This window comes from Capra hircus, chromosome 4 (assembly GCF_001704415.2).
Source record: "Capra hircus breed San Clemente chromosome 4, ASM170441v1, whole genome shotgun sequence".
NCBI lineage: Eukaryota > Metazoa > Chordata > Mammalia > Artiodactyla > Bovidae > Capra > Capra hircus.
The window spans coordinates 6,066,600-6,087,629 of NC_030811.1; the positions used below are offsets into that span (position 1 = coordinate 6,066,600).

Here is a 21,030-nt window from a genome sequence, read left to right on the forward strand (position 1 = left end):
CACGGAGGGATAATTCTGTTCTTCGCATCCTCTTGGAAGCGACGAGCGTTTTCCCGGCCCTCTCTCACCGGTCGGCGCACTCTTCCTCCTCCTCCCCGTCCCGCCCCCCGCCATTGTTTCAACCCATTGCTGCCTGACGCCTGCTGGGAAGTGTAGTAGCTCTCTCTGCTGTCTGAGCCGGTTTGGCTGCCCTGATGAAGCCGGTAGCTCCGCATAACCCCTCAGCTATTCCAAAGGCAGGTGAGCCAGGGCCGGCGCAGGCCCTCCTCTGAGGAGCAAATCTGGGACTCACCGCTTCCGGCGCCCGAAGCGAACCGCTAGCAGAGAGGGCTCTGGGACGCCAGTCCCCCTCAGCCGCGCGCATCGTGATGACGTCACTGCGGCCCGCGAGGCCCCTGGGATCCGCGGTAGTTCTCGAGGAGCGGGTCTCAGGTTCGGCAGCGGTGGCCGGAGGACGACACTTCCCAGGAGTCTGCGCGGCGGCGCGACAAGAGCCGCGCGAGGCCGTGATTGGCTGGTGAGCCGGCCGCACGCGGAGGAGCTCAAGAAGCCGCTCTGTTGCGACAGAGGCCGAGCGGCGAGGCCCAGTGAGTTGGGGGAAGGGGCGCTAGGAGGAGGCGGGGGCGGGGGAGGGTGCCGGCCGGTGAGGGGGTGAGGCGGAGGGGGGACGAGAAGAGGGAGGAGGGACTGGGCTGGGATGGAGGCGACTGCAAGGGAGGAGAAGGGGCCAAGAGAGAGAAGCTGACGGGCGGAGGCTGAGGGAGGCTCGGAGGGGTGGTGGTGGGTGGCGAATGAAGAGACTCCCGGGGGTACCCACAACGGGGGGTGGGGGGGAAGACGAGGGCGCCCCGGGGACAAGCTGGACTCGGCGGCCGGGTGGTGTGGAGGGGGAAGACGGGGAGGAGGCCTGAGGTAGACGGGAGGGAGGAAGCCCGGGAAAGTGAGGTGGCCGGCCGGAGCGTGGAGCGCCAAGTTGTGGGGAAACTGGAGCCCGGGTACCTGTGCCGAGGGGCAGAACCCGGTCCCTCAAGTGGAGGCCCTGAAAGGAGGAGCGTCTCCAGAGCGAGGGCGTGGGGATTGGTGGACAAAGCCCCGAAGGAAGAGCTGGTGAGATGGGAAGAGCGGCAGAGAAGTCGAACTGGCTGGAGACATCCTGACAAAAGTTGGAAGCGACTTTAGGCTGGGGCGGAGCTGGGTACCAGAAGCTTGCTAGGGAAATACTGAAACGGATGGAGCACAAGGCCCAGGCATTGTGCGGAAGTTTAGAATTTGGGGGTGTTTGCCTTCCTTCAGGCTTTCTGGAAGAACAGTAACGGTTTCCCTGTGGTTCATCACCATGCCCTCCGACCTGGCTAAGAAGAAGGCAGCCAAAAAGAAGGAAGCTGCCAAAGCCCGACAGCGGCCCAGAAAAGGACATGAAGAAAACGGAGATGCCATCACAGAGCCACAGGTGGCAGAGGAGAGAAATGAGGAGGCCAATGGCCGAGAGACCACAGGTGAATAGAGGGAGAGGTGGGTTCCTGGGATGGTTGCTGGGACCCAGTGGATGCCCCTGCTGGAATCTGAGTCGGGATGCTGGAGGTGCCAGAGAGTGTATCTGGTCCTACAAACTTTTCATGATGAACCAAACCAGTAGGGTTGGAGCTTGATCAAGGAAACTGAACACAGTTCTCACATACACAGTGGCAAGCAAATATGAGAGTTGTGCTGCCTTGCTGCCCTCTCTTCTAGATTTGGTGGTCAGTTCCCTGCCCCTTTCTGAATTTTCATTTCTACACATGGAGGCAGTGTGCCAGGCTGTTTGCCACCTGATACCCTTGTCCTCCTGGGGCAGTGATTGTACCAACAAGACAGAAACATGTGAATTGTTTTATGGGTTTTTCCTGGGAAAGAGATGGATTTCTGTTACAAGCGCTTCTCAAATATTAGACAAGAGATCACTGAATACTGAGGCACTATAAACATGGGCTTTCCTGTGATAACTTGCAATCTAGATGGGGAAACAGGGAAGTGTGTGATAAAGAATATTCCCGGCTCTTGGCTGTCTATGCCAGCCTTCTTCTTGCCCCTAAAAGCTCTCTAAACAGGCCTTCTCTATTGTCTACTGTTGTCCGTTGAATAGTCACCATGTTTCTGTCCACTTACAAATTGAGGTTCTTATACTCTAATTTTTGCACTAGCTACATTTGACATTTCTCTTAGGGCCCAGCTCAAGGTGGTAAAATCTTTCCCTGTCAAGCCTGATCTCAATAATACTGCTATTCACTATATCCTTGTACTGTCTATCCAGGGCTTCCCTGTGGCTCAGATGGTAAAGAATCTGCCTGCAATTCAGGAAACCCAGGTTCAGTCCCTGGGTCGAGAAGATCCCTTGGAGAAGGAATGGCAGCCCACTCCAGTATTCTTGCCTGGAGAATCCCATGGACTGAGGAGCCTGGTGGGCTACAGTCCATGGGGTCACAGAGTCGGACACAACTGAGTGTGTGCGTGCACACAACAAACACACTGTCTCTAGGGTTGCTTTTTCTTTGGCTGGTACCACACGGCATATGGAATCCTAGTTCCTAGACTAGGGGATTCAACCCATGCCCCCTGCAGAGGAAGTAAGGAGTCCCAACCACTGAACCTCCAGGGTAGTCGTCCCAGCATTACCTTCATCGTATCTGTCTCTCCATCTGAATTGTTTGATCTTTGAGTGAAGGGACTGTGTCTTGGGTAATACTTTTTTTGCATGATTATCCTTGCAGACAGATACTAGGTAAAGTTGCAAGAGGAGAGAATTATTCATGCAAGTTGCAACAGAGAGACAGGAATTCCGTAAAAAAACAAACATGGATTAAAATGATTGCGAAGAGAGAGTTAAATGGTAGGAATTGTCTCCAAAATAAGAATTATGAGGGAGGACTAGTGTAGTCAACTCAGGCAGTTTTCTTCCTGGTCAGGATAGTGGAGAGATGGGAAGGTAAGAATGGTGGGAGGGAACGAGTGGACTGAATTGTGATCTGTCAAGTAGGGTTCTCTCTAGGCTCTCGGGAACAGGGGTTAAGCCTCAATTCTGTAGTACTTTCTGGATGAGTTGGAAAAGTAGACAACCGAATCCCACTTTGAGACTTGTCCACAGTTCCCATTACAAACTTCTTTGCCTTTCTCCCTAGAAAACCAGAATTTGTCAGGGCAAACCCAGCTGTACCACCCCTAACTCAGTTGGGAGCTTTGGGTTTCACCCTGCTTCCTCAGGGAGCTACTGTTCTAAAATATAAAATCTGGGTTTTTTCCCAGCTCGCTCTCTGAAAATATTTCTTATTGTTAGGGACCCAGGGTTGTTTGTGCTTTCATAACTAATGGATCATCTGTCCTCTCTCACAAGACTGGGTCTGCTCTCTTCTCTGAGTTTGGAATTACTTAATTCTCCAACCTGGTAGTTACCATTACTACATGGTTTTCTTTAGGCAGTGAGATATGGAAAGATCAAGAAATATCAAAGAAAGTGACTTCTGACAAACTACTCAGCCTTTCGAATGTGAGACTCTTTAGGATGGGTACTGGAGTTCATCTGGTCCCCTCGTTTGGGAAATGAATAGAAAGGGGCTGCTTGTGAAGTCTACAGTATTCCTTTTAGTTTATTCCAGAATCCTTTCTCCATTTATTCAGTGCTGTTCACTTATCTTTTGAGCCTGTTTTCTAGGATGCTATAGGCCAAGACAGTGAGGTATAAGTCTTACTTTTAAAGCTCAGGAGATGACTTAGGCCATAGATGCTATAAAGTGGAAAAGTCAAGTCATTCACAGTTGTGTCTGACTCTTTGCAACCCCATGGACTGTAGCCTACCAGATTCCTCCATCCATGGAATTTTCCAGGCAAGAGTACTTGAGTGGATTGCCATTTCCTTCTCCAATAAACTGGCAAAGATCAAGAGAAAAGTTGTATAAGCTGTGTCTCGGTGTTTGCTGGGGGTTGGTCCCAGGATCCCTGTGGATACCAGAATCCACAGATGCTCAAAACTGTCACATAGAATGGTGTATGCAGTCTTTGCATATAACCTGGCACATCTCTAAATTACTTACTGTACCTAATACAACATAAATATAGGAAATAGTTGCCGGTGTGTGGCAAATTCAAGTTTTACTATTTGGAACTTTCCGACGTGTTTTTTTTTTTTTAATCCACGTTTGGATTAAACATGATTTTGGATGCAGAACTGTGGATACAGAGGGTTGGCTGTGTAGCTTTCCTTTAATTTTGATCTTCTTGCCTGAACACATGGAGATACAGTCCAGAGATCGGCAAACTTTCTCTGTAAAGATCCAGATAGTGAATATTTGCAGCTCTGTGGGCCATATGGTCTCTGATGCAGCTGTTCAGCTTTGCCATTGTGGTGGAAAGCAGCCATAGACAGTTGGGTGTGACTGTCTCCCAGTAAAACTTTATTTACAAAAGCAGGCAGCTGGCCAAATGTGGCCAGCTTTTTTTGTAGGCCACCCCCTCCCAGGCTAATAATGTTTTTTACATTTTTTAAGTGGTTATGTTTCAAATGGTAATGGGTATACCTATGTAATGGTTGTGATTTTGCTACTAGGTCTATAACCCTAAAATACTTACCATCTGGCCCTTTAAGAAAAAGTTTACTAACTCCTAATCTAGATCATAAACTTCTCTCTACACTGTCTTCTCAAGATCTAGAACAAGGATTGGCACAAAATGGGGCTGTGAGAAGCCTGGTGACTCAACTGTGTAGAAAGGAGACTTTAAATTCCTCTCCTCCATCAGAACTGCCCTGGAACCCTCTGTATTTTCTCGTACTGGTCCCTTCCAGGCAGTATAGCTTCTTGGAATTAGCACCTGGAAGCTCTGTAGGTTGTAGAGGAAGAGAACTGTACCTCTATAGCATCTACTTTCTCTGGGGCATTGATACTAATTTGGGGGCTTCCCTATAGCTCAGAGCTAAAGAATCCGCCTGCCCATGAAAAAGACACGGGTTTGATCCCTGGGTTGGAAAGATCCCTTGGAGAAGGAAATGGCAACCACTCTAGTATTCTTACCTGGGAAATCCCATGGACAGAGGAGCCTGGCAGGCTACAGTCCATGGAGATCACAAAGAGTGAGACATGACTCAGCGACTGAACAGTGACAGCTAATTCTTTAATACACACTCATGGAGGACAATTTGGAGTTCTGGCCATTGCTACCGTGCTTCATATCATCTAAGAACAAGAGAAGTTAGAATTAAAAGAACAAGTTGTGAAGTTAAAAATGTCCACGAAAGCAGGATACCAGGGCCGAACTACATGTAGTGTACACCTTGTTAAAGCTGGTGAAACATCTGAGTCAGCTCAACCTGATCTTGAGCCCTGTTCCTTTAGGACACGCCTCATTCAGCCTTTGGATTTTTATGTGTTAATATGTGGTAACTTAAAGAAGGGCAAAAGCCACAAATGCCCAAGCAGGGGCCTGAGCCCTCAGCCCTCACAGTAAAAGTCTGATGCCCTTCTTACTGAGCCACCCAGATGCCCTAAGACGTGACTTTTCGTGTAAGAGCTTAGCGTGTCTTACAGCCCTCTTCCCAGATTGCTTTTCTTTTCTGTCCCCAGAAGTGGATTTGCTGACCAAGGAGCTGGAGGACTTCGAAATGAAGAAAGCTGCTGCTCGAGCCGTCACTGGCGTCCTTGCCTCTCACCCCAACAGTACCGACGCCCACATCATCAACCTCTCCCTCACCTTCCATGGTCAAGAGCTGCTCAGTGACACTAAACTGGAATTAAACTCGGGCCGTCGCTATGGCCTCATCGGCTTGAATGGAATTGGTGAGGCCCTTGGAAAGCAAGGTGGGAGGTATCTCTCCTTGGCTCATCTGTTGCTCATCAAGTGTTTCCTTAGCACCAGCTGTGTACAAAGCTGGGCATTTACAGTATGGGTGGGGGCCAGATATGCTCGCCATACAGAGTAGTCATGCGATAAGTACCACGTGAGTTGTTGCAGGCAGTAGGTGCTGGAGAAGTGGGTAGGAGTGGGTGGGAGTGGTGTGTGAAGTGTCTGTAGGCGCACAGACTTCACATAGGAGGGCTGGGACAGGATGTGGCAGAGCCGTCGTGTCCCATGGAGGGGGCAGTCATAGGCTTTGAATGAACAAAAGGAAAGAAAGGACTCAATAAACGGGGAGGTCTTGGTTTGATTGGGAAAGATTGAAGGCGGGAGAAGGGGATGACAAAGGATGAGATGGTTGGATGGCATCACTGACGCAATGGACATGAGTTGGGTGGGATCTGGGAGTTGGTGATGGACAGGTGAGCCTGGCGTGCTGCAGTCCATGGGGTTGCAAAGAGTCGGACATGACTGAGCGACTGAACTGACTTGGTTTGACTGGAGTGGAGGGACTGATGTAGGGCAATGACAGGCAGAGCTGTGCTGAGCATCCCCTTCTCTGCATGTTTGTTGCCTGCCCCTCTCAGGAAAGTCCATGCTGCTCTCTGCTATTGGGAAACGCGAAGTGCCCATCCCCGAGCACATTGACATCTACCATCTGACTCGGGAGATGCCCCCTAGTGACAAGACGCCCCTGCAGTGTGTGATGGAAGTGGACACGGAGCGGGCCATGCTGGAGAGGGAGGCTGAGCGGCTGGCTCACGAGGACGGTAGGGCTCCAGACCCAGGGGCGTAGGGTGGCTTACCCCTGGGAAAGGCCCCAGGAGCCTCACTGGCCACGCACCATCCACAGCGGAGTGTGAGAAGCTCTTAGAGCTCTACGAGCGGCTGGAGGAGCTGGATGCCGACAAGGCGGAGATGAGAGCCTCGCGGATCTTGCACGGACTTGGTTTCACACCTGCCATGCAACGCAGGAAGCTCAAAGACTTCAGTGGGGGCTGGAGGATGCGGGTTGCCCTCGCCAGGTGCGTCTGCCCGACCTCTGCCCTCCGTGGCACCCTGTCTCTTCTCAGGGTTGAGTGCTCTCTCCCACAGAACTGTTTAGAACAGGGGTCGGTGGTCAGTCCTTGCCAGATACTGACAGTGTGGAGGGGAGGGGGTGATGTATATGAGCTAAGGAGTGAGCTTCCTGACCCACGTGGTCCCTGTTGGACTTTGGCACCATGTTCAGGAATCCTAGGACCAGCTCTAGGCAAATGGGAGGATAGGTCTGTCTCTTTCCTCTTGACTCCTCTCCCCTCCCTGCTTTTTGGGCTTCAGCCTTTCTAATTCTTGTTGTATAAAGATAAATTGTTAGGCAGCTGCTAGGATATCTGTCCTTCTTGCCCTCTCTTGACCTGACCCAGAACCAGTTTCTGTAGGCCATCATTTCTGCACTGATCCCCCAAGAAGTCCCCAGTCACATAAGTGGTTCCTTCCCCAACCCATCTCTGTGCAGAGCCTTCAAGGAGGCTTGATACACTGCTTCAGCAAGGCTGGGTGAGTGTGCCCTGGAACATAAGAGCCTTGGTTTCACTTGCTGGCAAGGAGTTGTAGCCTCAGATTCACTGGGGAACTTTTACACACACGGATTTCCTGGCCTCTTCACGGCTATGCTGGAGTCAGACATCCGGAAACCTGGTTTCTAAAAAGCACTGCAGATGTGACCGCAGGGGTGGGACCAGCGCTGTCCCCTTGTTCCTCCTGTCTTGAGATGCCATCTAAGAAAAGAACATTCTTGGGCCTCTTTGTTAGAGTCTAACAAACCCACCAGTTAGGTTTCACCTGAATGCTTTTTAGCAGTGTACTTTTTCTGTATCCTTTTGTGTATCCCGATGGTGACCAACCTCAATGTAAGAGACTTGTAGACTCATAATGAACTTTTACAGCCTTATGTCTGAGCTACATCTTCCCTCTGCTTCTTAGAGTTCTGTTTTCTGCTCTTTAACCCCCACCCTTCATCTCTGGTTTCTCTCCTACTTCTCACCTTTTGCCTGAGGTGTAGACACTAGAGTTGATTTCAGGACTCAGTGCAGGCCTGACCAGAGCAGCAGGTAGCAGGCAGGCCGTCCCCTCTGTGTAGCACATGGTAGACTGAAGTGGTTCTATCTTCTTTCCTGTCTTCAGAGCCCTCTTCATTCGACCCTTCATGCTGCTCCTGGACGAGCCCACCAACCACCTGGACCTCGATGCTTGTGTGTGGTTGGAAGAAGAGCTAAAGACGTAAGAGGCGGGGCTGGGGGGAAGGGGCAGGTCCTCAGGGAGGGGCTGAGCAGAGTCCAGGGGAGATGACACCTAGGACCCACAGTGATACTAGAGCAGTGAGCAATGGAGCAAAGTGAGGCTAGAGGGAAGACCAGACTGAAAAGGTGATGACCGCTTTGTTCTTGTTTAGTCGCTCAGTCGTGTCCAACTCGTTATGACTCCATGGACTCTAGCCCGCCAGGCTCGTCTGTCCATGGGATTCTCTAGGCAGGAATACTGGAGTGGGTTGCCATTTTTCTCTCCAGAGGATCTTGCCCACCCAGGGATCAAACCCATGTCTCTTGCATTGCAGGCTGTTTCTATACCGCTCAGCCACCCGCAAAGCCCAGTAACCACCGTTAGGGCAGGCCATTTTGTTAGCTTTTGTTTAGTCTGAAATATATGAATTTCTTTGTTGTATTTTTTTTTCCTATTATTTAAAATATAACATCTTTATTAAAGATAATATTTTTTCTTAATTGTATTTGTATCATATTAAACAGGCATCCTTATATAAGATCATGATGCAGTGACAGAGAAAAATAGCCCATATGGCCGTGGCCCTTTGCTTGAGAGCCAGATAACCTGGAAAGTTGCCAGGTAACCTGGAAAGTTGCCTTCTAGAAGAAGGCTTTCCATGGTCTCTGCAGTGACCTGGTACCTTCTTTATAAAAAGGAGTGGTTTAGTCACTAAGTCATGTCTGACTCTTGTGACCCCATGGACTGTAGCCTGCCAGGTTTCTCTGCCCACGGGATTCTCCAGCCAAGAATACTGGAGTGAGTTACTGTTTCCTTCTCCAAGGCATCTTCCCAACCCAGGAATCGAACCTGGGTCTCCTGCATCGCAGGCAGATTCTTTACCAACTGAGCTATGAAGGAAGTAATATGAAAAGGAGAGCCTGATGATTTTTACTATACCCATTCCAGTTGTTCACACTGGCTTTAAAGTTTATGGGTGCTTGTGCACACTTTTGATTTTATCATCACTATTACTGCCATCTCCATTCCATTCTTTTGAAAGTTAGAACAAAAGTTTGAGGAATTTCAACTGCCTCACCACACTTTGAAAAATGTCTAGTGTCCTTACACACAGATTGAGCACTGGCAGCTTAAGTGCAGAGAGCTGGGAATTGGCCAGGAAATTTAAAGGACGCTCAGGCATAAGGGTGGGAAAGGATGATGGTTTTCTGGGCCCGACGTTCAGTTCCCCTGTTGTGAACTGTCTACCATGTTGAGCTCCTCCCTGATTGGTTCTCTGGCTTTGCAGTTTTAAGCGCATCTTGGTCCTCGTCTCCCATTCCCAGGACTTCCTGAATGGTGTCTGTACCAACATCATTCACATGCACAACAGGAAGCTGAAGTATTATACGGTGAGTGGGCTGCAGCTTCTCCACAGTACCCTCTGTGCTTACCGATTCCATGAAGTTCTTTAAAAAAAACTGACTTAGCAGCCCTTTTCTACCTCTTGCTATAAAAAGATGTGGACAGGGAGTTCTGCAGCCTGTTTTATTTTAGTCCCAAAGTAATTGCTTTCAGGCCATAGGCCACGGATTGGCAGCCTGTGCACTGGGTGTATGTTTGCCTTATGCAGAGAGGCTGCCTCTTCACGGTGCCCAGGCAGGCCTTGCTGCCCTCTGCCTTCTTGAGTAGCTGCTTATGAAAAATAGTATTCCTCTTTATTCATAGTAGTACTCACCAGAGGAGTATTAATAGTTCTTAACATAGTTTTTCAGAAATTTCACATGTACTTGCAAGCATTTGTAAAAAATTTTATGTACGCATACCACGATTCTGTCGGTTGAATTTAAATTTTAATATGTCTTGCAAGCTTTCCATATGAGTATATTTAAATTGTCCCCCCCTTTTTTTTTCCAGTGACTGCATGGTATTCCATTTAGTGGCTGTCCTGTAACTTAACATGTCAGACTCTTTGATGGGTATTTAGCTTGAGTCTGGGTGTTTGCAGACGGACACCACGGTAGTCCATAGTGCAGGGTTTGCCAGGTCCTAAATCTGACTGGTCTGGTGTCTCCCCACCTGGAGGCAGTTCTTGTGGCCCGCCTGGGGCTTCAGCCTCTCCAGGTGGGGAGGGGATGCACATGCCCTTGGAAGGCTGTGAGCCTCTTGATGATAAGTACGACAGTGGTTTTCAGGGCTCCTGCCTGGGCTGTGGGTGTCTTTATGGCTAACCCAAGGATTTAGTCTGAAGCCCTGCTTTAGGAAGGAGAGGCACACAGTTTGAAAAGACCTCAGCTTCTAGATTCAGATAAGCTGGTTTTTTATTTTTAATATTTATTTATTTGACCGTGTTGGGTCTTAGTTGGGGCATGTGGGATCTAGTTCCCTAATGATGGATTGAACCCGGGCCACCTGCATTAGGAGCTCAGAGTCTTAACCGCTGGACCAGCGGGGAAGTCCCAGAATATGTTTCTTTAATGCACTTCCTCTTCCCCCACTGCACCACCTCATAGCCAGGGCCAAGTCAGGTGCCATCTTGAACACCCCCTGAGTGAGGACCCAGGGCCGAGGCTAACGCTGCCCATCTCACCTGGTGCGTCTTCCTGCAGGGTAATTACGATCAGTATGTGAAGACACGGCTGGAGCTGGAAGAGAACCAGATGAAGAGGTTTCACTGGGAGCAGGATCAGATTGCACACATGAAGGTAGGGCCATGATCTCCTCCGAGAGAGCTGATGGAAGGTGTCTTGGGAGGTGAGGGGGCTATAGAAGTCCTTTACCCTCTTTTCAGATGAATCGTGGGGTACCTGCCCACACACAAGCCCCCTCTCTGCACTCTTTCAGAACTACATTGCTAGGTTTGGTCATGGCAGTGCCAAGCTGGCCCGGCAGGCCCAGAGCAAGGAGAAGACGCTACAGAAAATGATGGCATCAGGACTGACAGAGAGGGTTGTGAGCGACAAGGTAGGGTCTGGTTGGGTGGAATTATGTGGCCTAAGGTGAGGTGGATAAGGAAGGACCTGACTTGATAAACACCTCTTTATCCTCTTCCTAGACGCTGTCATTTTATTTCCCACCATGTGGCAAGATCCCTCCACCTGTTATTATGGTGCAGAATGTCAGCTTCAAGTATACAAAAGATGGGGTGAGTACTTGGGTGTGGTTGGGAGGCTGGGGTACATTGTACAAGGTGTCAGCTGGCGAGAAGAGTGTCCTGTTTGCTGACTGCATCTGCTAACCCTTGTGGTGCTGGAGAGTTTTCCGGCCTGGCAGCCTGGGTTGCCTCACTGAGAGCCTTAGAGGAGTGGGGGTCCCCTTCAAGTACTTGGAGGGGACATTGCTCAGCCACGTTGGTGGGTCAGGGCAATGGGTAGGGGGCTGCCATTGGGAGCCTCCTTCCTCCTCATTCCCGCCGCCTCTAGTGGTGACTGGGGGCTCAGTGCAATTGCTCTGCCAGTTGGATTGATCACCCTACCCCTGGGTCTGTTTCTCTCCCCCGCCCACCTCAGCCTTGCATCTACAACAATCTAGAGTTCGGCATCGATCTCGACACCCGAGTGGCTCTGGTGGGGCCCAATGGAGCAGGGAAGTCAACTCTTCTGAAGCTGCTAACTGGAGAGGTATGGTGCCAACTGGGGGCATGGGATTCCAGCATTAGATGCCAGTGTGTCAGGGTTGGGGGGCAGCATGCAAGGGCCACTGGTCTGGGAGGGGGCCTGTGTGCTCTCATGATGAGTGAGCCGTCCTCTGGGAGGCGGGTCATCCCTGGCCAGTGTGATGTTTGGGGCATTTTCTTAGAGAAAACTGGGAGAAGGAGTGTGTGTGAGAGAGAGCCTGTGAGAGGCAACCCAGGCCTGTTCTCACTGTCTTCCCGTGTCTTCATTCAGAGCATTTAGATCACAGGAGCGGTTGTGCATTTAGAAACGTTTTTATTATAGAAAACATATGTTGGACCCCTGCGAGTCCTCTGTCATAGTTCAGTGCATGGGAGAGTAGTCCTTTAATAAGTACCCAGTGGATCGTGTGGTGTGTGTGTCTGCCTCCCCGAGAACATCTGTCTCGGTGTATTTTCTCCAAGTGGCCAGCAGAACAGTTTGTGAGGTGGTGGTACGGGTTCTGTTTTGGAAGTTGTAGGAGTCTTGCTCGGTGTGAATGTAGGTTTGCTTCCTGTCTCTGCTTCTGACCAGGTTTCCTTGTCTGTGTACTTATCTTTCCACTGTCTGCTCTTTTTTTTTTTATCTTCCTATAGCTACTGCCCACAGACGGAATGATCCGAAAACACTCTCATGTCAAGATAGGGCGTTACCATCAGGTATAGTCCTGGCGGGGAGTGGGGAGTTCCCCAGGGTGTGAGAGCAGGGCTGCGTGTGCCCAGGTCAGCTCCTGGGTGCTTCTGCAGTCTTGAATAGCTGCCTGGGGAGAAGTAGAGAGACGGTACATGGCAGGTACCGCAGCAGGCTGCCTTTGAAGAACGCCAGGCACACCTGGGTGGGTTCTTTTTTTCTCCCCGTGTAGCATTTACAAGAGCAGCTAGACTTGGACCTCTCGCCTCTGGAGTACATGATGAAATGCTACCCCGAGATCAAGGAGAAGGAGGAGATGCGGAAGATCATCGGGCGGTACGGCCTCACTGGGAAACAGCAGGTCAGCGGGTTGCGGGGGAGGACCCCAGGCAACTGGGAGACGTGGGCTGGGCGTCTGTTTTTCCCTCTGCTCTAGGTGGTTACAGATTGGAGCTCTGAAGTCTCAAGGGAGGGTGGGGGGTGGTGTGCTGGTCTCTGACATGCCCTTGCCCTGAGACTAGCAGGATGGGCCATGGTGTTACAAGCAAGGGAAATTGAGACCTAGGACACAGGGTCCTCTGACCCAGACACAGGTCCCCTGACGGCTGCACTGTGTGAAGACTCTGTGCCGAGGCAGGGCTTCAGACTTCAGGTGTGTCCCCTAGGCCCTTGAGGGACTGCCGGGGTGCCACTGTCTTACTGTGTGATCTTGGGTCTTCCTGAGCCCCGCTCTCTGTGTGATAACAGAGAAGCTATGGGCAGAGGTGAGTCTTGATGCATGGTGAGGGCAACTCCAGACCTCGTAAATGACGTGGTTCCACGCAGGTGAGCCCAATCCGGAACCTGTCTGATGGGCAGAAGTGCCGAGTGTGTCTGGCCTGGCTGGCCTGGCAGAACCCCCACATGCTCTTCCTGGACGAGCCCACCAACCACCTGGACATCGAGACCATCGACGCTCTGGCAGATGCCATCAACGACTTTGAGGGCGGTCTGATGCTGGTCAGCCATGACTTCAGGCTCATCCAGCAGGTGAGACTCCCAGCCAGGACGCGGTTGGGGGTAGCACCCCCCCATGGCACGTGGGGGACACTGAATCCATGTTACCATGTTTGGGAAAAGGGCGCAGGACGTAGGGTGGAGAGGACCAGATCTTATGGTTCTCTGGCGAAACTTAGAAAGCCTTCGCAGAAATACTTTCATTCTTCATTAGCTGTTTGGGGCCGTTAGCCTTTTTGCCATCGTTGGCCAAAATCAGGGAGAGAACTGACTAGCGAACAGGGTACTTTTGCTATTGTTTCCAGGATTCTTCAGCCTGGAAATAGTATTGTACTAAGGAGACTCTGGATTAGACAGAGGGCTCCTGCTTGTCACTGGGGAGAAAGCTGCTGGACATTTCTCTGAAGCTGTGAGAAAGACGGGGTGGGAACGCAGGGAGCCGAGAGTGAAGCCCTGAACAGGTCTGGGTCCTGCTGGGGAACTGGCAGTTGAGGTGACTGGCGGGTTCCAGCTTGGAGGGCCCCACCCCTTATTGGGTACGGTGTCTAGATTAGACCATCCTCAGGAACGCTGAGGGGGTGAAACGGAGCTGGATGTGGGCCAGTGGGAGCTTACAGGGTTTTTTTCTCAGATTCCGCCAGGAACAGTCTCTTGGGCTGGGGTGGGAAGGGTGCTGGCCAGGGTGACTAAGTCTGGGGTTTGCTCTCCAGGTTGCACAGGAAATCTGGGTCTGTGAGAAGCAGACAATCACCAAGTGGCCTGGAGACATCCTCGCCTACAAGGAGCACCTCAAGTCCAAGCTGGTGGGCGAGGAGCCCCAGCCCACCAGGCGGACCCACAACGTGTGAGCCCTTGCCGGCCGGGCTGGCTGGGCCGGGCCCCCGGGGCCACATCCTGCATTGCTGCAATACTGCTCCCCAGCCCCTTGCCCCCACCTGCCTTAGCTGCACTCTGTGATCCTATCTACAGCTGGACAGGACCTGTCTGTCTCCTGTCTTTCCAGCTACTGTGTCCATGTCTGGACTCGGCTGGCTGTTGCCGCCAGCTCCTCGCTGGTTCTGACCCGATAGTGATGCAGCCAGAGGCCTCCGAGGGTCAGCCCGCGGGCCCGTGCCCCAGGTTGGCCTGTGAAAAAGCTTAGGATCCTCGTTCTCTGGGTTTTGGTGATGTTGGAGGAATACCCCCCCAGCCCACCACCCCCATCCCTTTCTGCTTCTGGTTTGGAGCTCTGGACCAGGGCCTTAATCCTGGTCAGTTTTTAAATAATTATTTAATGATGTAACTTTTAGACCTGCGTGACATCTACAAAGCGTCCAATAAAGAAAGAAGAAGCCATGGTCCCTGCCTTCCTCCTTGGGCCTCTGGGTCCTCTCCTGCCCCTCCCTGCGGTGCCACCATTCACCTGCCCTCAGCATGGGCTGGGTGCAAACTGAGGACCGTCCGTGGGTGCTTGAAGAACTCTCTTCCCTTCTGATTTGAACTCGTGCCTTTACTTAGGCCAGTGGTTCACAAACATTAACGTGCGTCAGAATCAGCTGAAGGCTCATTGGATCACAGACTGCTGGGTCTCGCCTCGGAGTTTCTGGTTCAGTAGGTCTAGTGAGACCAGGAATTGACATTGCTGAGGGTTGCCCAGTGCTGCTGCTGCTGTATTCCTGGTGGAATACAAGAAGTTCTGTGATGTTAGCCTGTCCACGGCCTTAATTTTCATTAGCGCTGCATCCACTTTATCAATACTCCATGCCAGGGCTTTGCTTAGCCTGTCTGAACTTTAATAGCCCATCCAGCCTTTGTGCCACCAGGCTTCCTGCCTGCCTTCACCTCTGAAGTCTCAGCAACCATCCTTGTCTCCCCCAGTGGGGAAACATGCACAGCCATGGTTTCTAAGACAGTAAAACACAAAAAAAGTCCCTGATGGTGTCTAAACCCCCGAAGAGCTCATGGTCCAATGGGAAAGCCAATAAGACGGAAAGGGCATTCATCAGTGCCCTTTAACTTGTAACTTAGATGGTAGGCTACACAGGAGACCTTAAAAGGGAGGGAAGTTTCTTGTGAGTAACTGCCCAGAAAGCTGGGATCAGTGCTGTAACGTGAAAGGTGAGTAGGGTCTTCTCAGATGGCTGTGGAGTCCCAGAGCTGCCCTGGGCGGAGGGGACAGGGTATCAGGTGAGTGCCTGCAGCTGAGCCCTAGATTCCAAGGCTGGAGTGAGGGACTCCACTCTGACTCCGCCCCCTGACCCCCAGGGGCCTGGCCTGGTTGCTTTGTGCCTCAAGGCGGGGGCCCAGAGAAAAATGGCTCATCAGTCTGTCCTGAGTGTCCAGAGGTTTGGTTAGGAGGATAATGGGAACAGAGACGGAGAGCTGCTACTTTGGCCAAGGGAGGGCCTGGTTGTGTGAAGAACTCCTGCTGAGGTCTGTTCGGGTCTCCAGGACAGGGGGAAGGGGTCTCCAGGCCTGGAGGAAGGGATGCAGTAGGCTGGTCAGCTTGTCCAGAAAAAACGCTAGCCTCAACATTTTTAAAAATGTTTCAAAAATCCCACGAAATACACATTACTACAAGTGTCTAAAATCAGTGCCTTATTTTGGATCGAGAGTCTACCTCCTGCTCCTCCAACCCCCGGTGTACAGCCACAGCTGAATGGTGGGAACTGGGGGTGTGGGGGCTTGGTGAGGTGGAGGGTGCTCAGGCGCCTATGGCAGGTGATGCTCATTTGGCTCCTCCCCACCTCTTTATTGGGAAAACCCTCTTCTCCCCACAGCCTGGGCTTATCCCGTTGCTCTCAATTTCCTTAACCACAGCATTCAAGGACCTGAAATAGTCACACTAGGTGCAAAGTGAGACCACCACCTCTGCAGAATAGCACTTTTTTCCCCCTTCCCTTCACAGCTCACTTCCACAGGGGCCCCATGTTCACAGAGAGCACCCCGTGTTTCTCACTCCAGCTTCTTCCAGTCCACCTTCACCAAAACTCTCCCTGTCAGGCCCTGCCAGCTGTGGTTCCTGCTGCCTTCACCTGTCTGGGCTCAGGTTCCGCTCCATCTTCTGCCTCCCCGAAACCACACCCACTGATTTCTTTCTCCCTTTCCTCCCAACTAAAATCTCTCTTCCTAGTTAAATTGTACCCATCCTACCAGGGGCTTCCCAGGTGGCACAGTGATAAAGAATCAGCCTGCCAATGCAGGAGACGCAAGAGATCCTGGTTTGAATCCTGAGTGGGGAAGATCCCCTGGAGAAGGAAATGGCAACCTGATCCAGTATTTTTGCCTGGAAAATGCAAGATCCATGGGGTTGCAAAGAGTCGGGCACAACTGTGCACGCATGCATGGCCTACCAGACCAGCTTCAAATCTCCATTTATTTCCTGAAGCCAGAGGTTTCTTCTTTTTTTTAATCAATTGTCTATTTGTATAAGCCTATCTTAAAATATATATATAGAGAGAGAGAGAAGTAAGTCAGAAAGAGAAAAACATATTTTAATGCATGTACATGGAATCTAGAAAAATGGTATAGATGAACGTAGTTCCAGGCAGGAACAGAGAAAAAGGGTAGAGGAGGTTCATGGAGACCTGGGGGGAAGGGGAGAACGGGGCGAATTGGGAGAGTCGCGCTGGCATATATACATGACCATGTGTGAAGCAGGTAGCTGCCAAATATCACAGGGAGCTCAGCTTGGTGCTCTGTGATGACCTCATTACATTTCTTCCCGAACTCAGTTTCACAAACTTTACCCTTTCACCCTTCCTTGATGGTTTCCGGAGAACCAGTCATCTCTCCAGCTAAATTGTAGGCCCTCGGAGAAGGGGAGGGGGCCTTCCCTGGTGGCTCTGATGGTAAAGAATCTGCCTGCAATGCAGAAGACCCTTCCTCTAGGTCAGGAAGATGCCCTGGAGAAGGGCAACCCACTCCAGTGTTCTTGCCTGGAGAATTCCATGGACAGAGGAGCTTAGCGGGCTCCAGTCCATGGGGTCACAAAGTGAATGAATGAATAACGCTAGTGAGACTGAGTGAAGAGCACTAGCACTTGGTGGGTGGTGCTGGGGGCCTTGTGCTCCGCTTGACGCTCTCCAGCACTCAGCCATCCATGCGAGCACACGGGTGCTGAGTGAGGGCACAGCCTGAACTCTAACATGTGTGTTACAAGCATCTGGGGAGACGGAAGGGTGGGGAAGGGGGCTGGTGGAGGCTTATTCAGAGATGGAATCCTGGGGGCGGTGGAGAGGAAGAAGCCATTAGGCTCTTTCAGGATTAACGGAGAGCACGTTCTGAACAGGGTTGGGCCTGGCCCCGCCCCTGCGCCCAGGTGCTGGCCCCCAGCCCCTCCAGGTGGACGGGCAGCTGAACTCTTAAAAGTTCGCCCAAGACGTGGGAAGAGGCCGCCGGGAGGACCAGGAGGATGAGCGCCGAGCACGGACAGCTGCAGCAGTCTGGGGGCCGGCGGGGCCGGAGTCCTGGGGACAAGAAGTCCAGAAGGCGCAGCCGGCGCAAAGAAACCTACTCCATGTACATCTACAAGGTGCTCAAGCAGGTGAGCGTGGGGGGCCACCATGGGCGTGGGGCGGGGGCTGGCAAAAGCCTGGAAAGGGCCTGGATGGGGTTCACTCCCTGCACAAAGGCCCCCGCGCCCCTCTTGTGGGGTCACTCTTCATTTCAGAGGCCCCAGGGGGCCGCTCCGTGTCTGTCCTGAGCCTGTGACGGGCAGGAGGCGATTCAAACATGCTCCCACCCCGGTCCAGAGGCTACAGGGCTCTGGGACAGATGAAACAGTCGTGTGGGACCTTAGGTGGGACAGTTTAAGTAAAGGAAGACCACCAGAAAGTGCAGGGCTGACGGTGATCAGGTGTCAAACGTGCTGGTCCAAACAAAAGGGACTAGTTAGCTGTGGCCGAAGCGAGGAGTAGCTCCGATGAACTGCGGTCTCGGGGGAGCCCCCTAGGTGGGCGGCGCTCCGTCTTTGAGGGGCTGAGGGGTTGGTCTACCTTATAGATAAGGAACCTAAGGTACTAAGGGCCCAGCAGGGTGAGTGGGTCACGTGACCTGGCAACAGTGGAGGTTATCTCAGACCCCCATCCCCGGCCGGCCCTGACTCTGGGTAAGCCCCAACCATAACCCACACTCAGACTCCCAGCGCACCTGTGAGGACCATCTACTCCTGGGACTCACGCAGTGCCACCAAAGGGCACACAACCGCTGTGTCTGAAGGATCCCAGGCCACCTGGCCTCAAATGCTCTGCCCCGCTCAGCAGAGCTGGGCCTGGCAGTGAGCTGCCTGCCCTGGGTCTCCCCTCACCTGCCTGAGTCTCACCCCTTGTGAGACCAGACCCCAGACATGAACCTTGTCTCCGGTCTGAAATCCCATAAGCAATTTGAGTGACTGGACGGCCGGGGTCTCTAGGAGCGCTCTCACGGGGTGGGCCCGGCACACATGTGGACAGGCCAAAGGGCAGCAGCAGAGAAGACTCCGGGGTCCTGATGAAAGTTGAGTGGGAGCTGGTATTAGTGAGCCCCCTGCAGCTTAGCCTAGCTTTTTGGCTCCAAAGTTGTGAAGGGAGCGTTGCGGCAGGACTGGGCTCCCCGAAGAGAGCTGCTGAACAGGTCCACCAGGTCGGGGGGGGGCACTGCCCCGGCCACCTCAAGGGAAGAAGATGTGATGACCACGGTCCGGCTCAGGCTTCCCGCTGTCAGATCCGTGGCCCCCAGAGGCTGTGTGGAGAGGGAGCAGCCGGGCCAGGAGCCAGGGTGTTCGTTCACCTCCTTCACTGGCCTGATGTGTTTGTCAGCAGTCACTTCCCTCCCACTTCTCAGAGAAATGGTGGCTCAGATGGTAAAGTGTCTACCTACAGCACGGAAGACCCTGGGTCAGAAAGATCCCCTGGAGAAGGAAATGGCACCCCACTCCAGTACTCTTGCCTGGAAAATCCTATGGACGGAGGAGCCTGGTAGACTACAGTCCATGGGGTCACAAAGAGTTGGACACGACTGAGCGACTTCACTTTACTTTCACTTTTTGCAGAGAAATGGTGTCTGCCTGCTCACGTGTTAGGATTGTTATAAGGTCCCTCCCGTTTGTTTTACTAGAGATCACCTAGTTCAAAAGCTGGTGTGACAGAAGAGGAAACAGGCTCAGAGGAAAGTGCCTTGTGTGAGGTCCCACAGGGACTCACAGAACAGCCCCAGATCCCAGTCTCCTCACTCCAGTCTGGTGCGGAGGGTATGTCCTAGGTGCGCCCTTTCTGGAAAATAATCTGGTTAACGATCTACCAAGTTATGTGCACCAGCCCTCTAGGAACTTCTAGGAATAACCAGCTTACTCGTACAAGTGTTAAGTGTTAAAGACATGTATTTATTAGAACACGATATAATAGCAAAAAGTAAAGCACACCCCCTAAATGTCCATGAAGAGAGGGATGGTGATATAAACTATGAGGCATCCGTGGTACAAAACGCTGTGCAAACCATTAAATGGAAAAAGAAGGGAAAAAAAGAGGCAGCATTCCTTATCTGTTGCAGTTGGGAGAAACTTTTTTTTTAACTTGGCTATAGTAGTAACCTGTCTGGCCTCTGGAAAGAGGGTGATGAGGCAGCCTTGTGGTCCCCAACTTGGGGGTGGGGCTTGTGGCATCAGGCAGAGCCCCCATGTTAACAGATTGCTCCTGCTGCTTCCCCAGGTGCACCCCGACATCGGCATCTCCTCCAAGGCCATGAGCATCATGAACTCGTTCGTGAATGATCTGTTTGAGCGGCTGGCCGGCGAGGCTGCCCGGCTGGCCCAGTACTCGGGTCGAACCACACTGACGTCCCGGGAGGTCCAGACAGCCGTGCGTCTGCTACTGCCTGGGGAGCTGGCCAAGCACGCCGTGTCCGAGGGCACCAAGGCCGTGACCAAGTACACCAGCTCCAAGTGACCCGGGGCCCAACCTTAATAAAGGCTGCACTGCTCTCCTGTGTTGTGCTGATTTCAAAAAGGGATGTGTGGAGGTGAGGTGTGGTGTGTGGCAGGGTATCACTACTTGTCATGCCCCCAAGATGGAAGAACATTTATGCATACCTCATTAACACCTGCTTTCTGGGTGGGGCCCACAAGTGACATGTGACTCTTTGTAAATGTACAGCAGTCTTGTTTGGTGAGATGAGGGACGACCTGGTCTGGGTTAGAATCCTGAGTCTGCCGCTGGCTGTTTCCATCACGCCCTCTCTGGGCCTGAAATTGCACGTGCATCCCTCCTTCAGTATGGGGTTCTGTGAGGCCATTTCTAGAAGACTATTATTTTTGTCCTGTGCTGGGCACAGGGGCTACACAGATCTACAAGATACAAAAACAAAAGGCCCAAACCAGCTTCAAAGTAACCTACTGGGATCTTGAAGATATTTTTATTTTCCCCTAAGATTTTCTTCCCCTTAATTTCAGAACAAATTGGTGAGAATGTTTTTGAGACTCCTAACTTTTCTTCCCCCATTTTATTTTGGGGGAAAAAAAAAAAAGCAAAAATAGTACCATAACCCCTTGTACAACATGCGCCTAGATTCACTACATAACACATGACCACATTCTCCTTTTGTCTCTAATTCAGCCTCCACGGCAGTGGAGTGAAGGGCTGGCTGGGATTGAGTGAACATTCCAAAATCCTTTATGTTCCCTTTGTAACTTCAAGTT

At 51.8% G+C, this 21,030-nt stretch overlaps 2 protein-coding genes across 3 annotated transcripts; both read left to right on the plus strand.

Moving 5' to 3' along the window:
- On the plus strand, positions 378-14,717 carry ABCF2 (ATP binding cassette subfamily F member 2). 2 transcript variants are annotated; one of them, XM_018046710.1, is made up of 15 exons: positions 378-587; positions 1,294-1,496; positions 5,589-5,801; positions 6,447-6,629; positions 6,713-6,884; positions 8,026-8,121; positions 9,410-9,512; positions 10,710-10,805; positions 10,945-11,064; positions 11,156-11,245; positions 11,610-11,720; positions 12,350-12,412; positions 12,616-12,744; positions 13,209-13,412; positions 14,090-14,717. In XM_018046710.1, exons 2-15 carry the CDS (start codon positions 1,337-1,339, stop codon positions 14,225-14,227), a joined length of 1,878 nt encoding a protein of 625 aa, XP_017902199.1. In that variant the 5' UTR covers positions 378-587; positions 1,294-1,336; the 3' UTR covers positions 14,228-14,717. The 2 variants fall into 2 exon arrangements, with proteins under 2 accessions (XP_017902199.1, XP_005679714.1); XM_005679657.3 differs by lacking the exon at positions 378-587 and adding an exon at positions 837-1,107 and having other exon boundaries at positions 14,090-14,714.
- Positions 17,609-20,304, plus strand: LOC102188114 (late histone H2B.L4-like). The gene is made up of 2 exons (XM_005679687.3): positions 17,609-17,904; positions 20,045-20,304. Exons 1-2 carry the CDS (start codon positions 17,773-17,775, stop codon positions 20,279-20,281), a joined length of 369 nt encoding a protein of 122 aa, XP_005679744.1. The 5' UTR covers positions 17,609-17,772; the 3' UTR covers positions 20,282-20,304.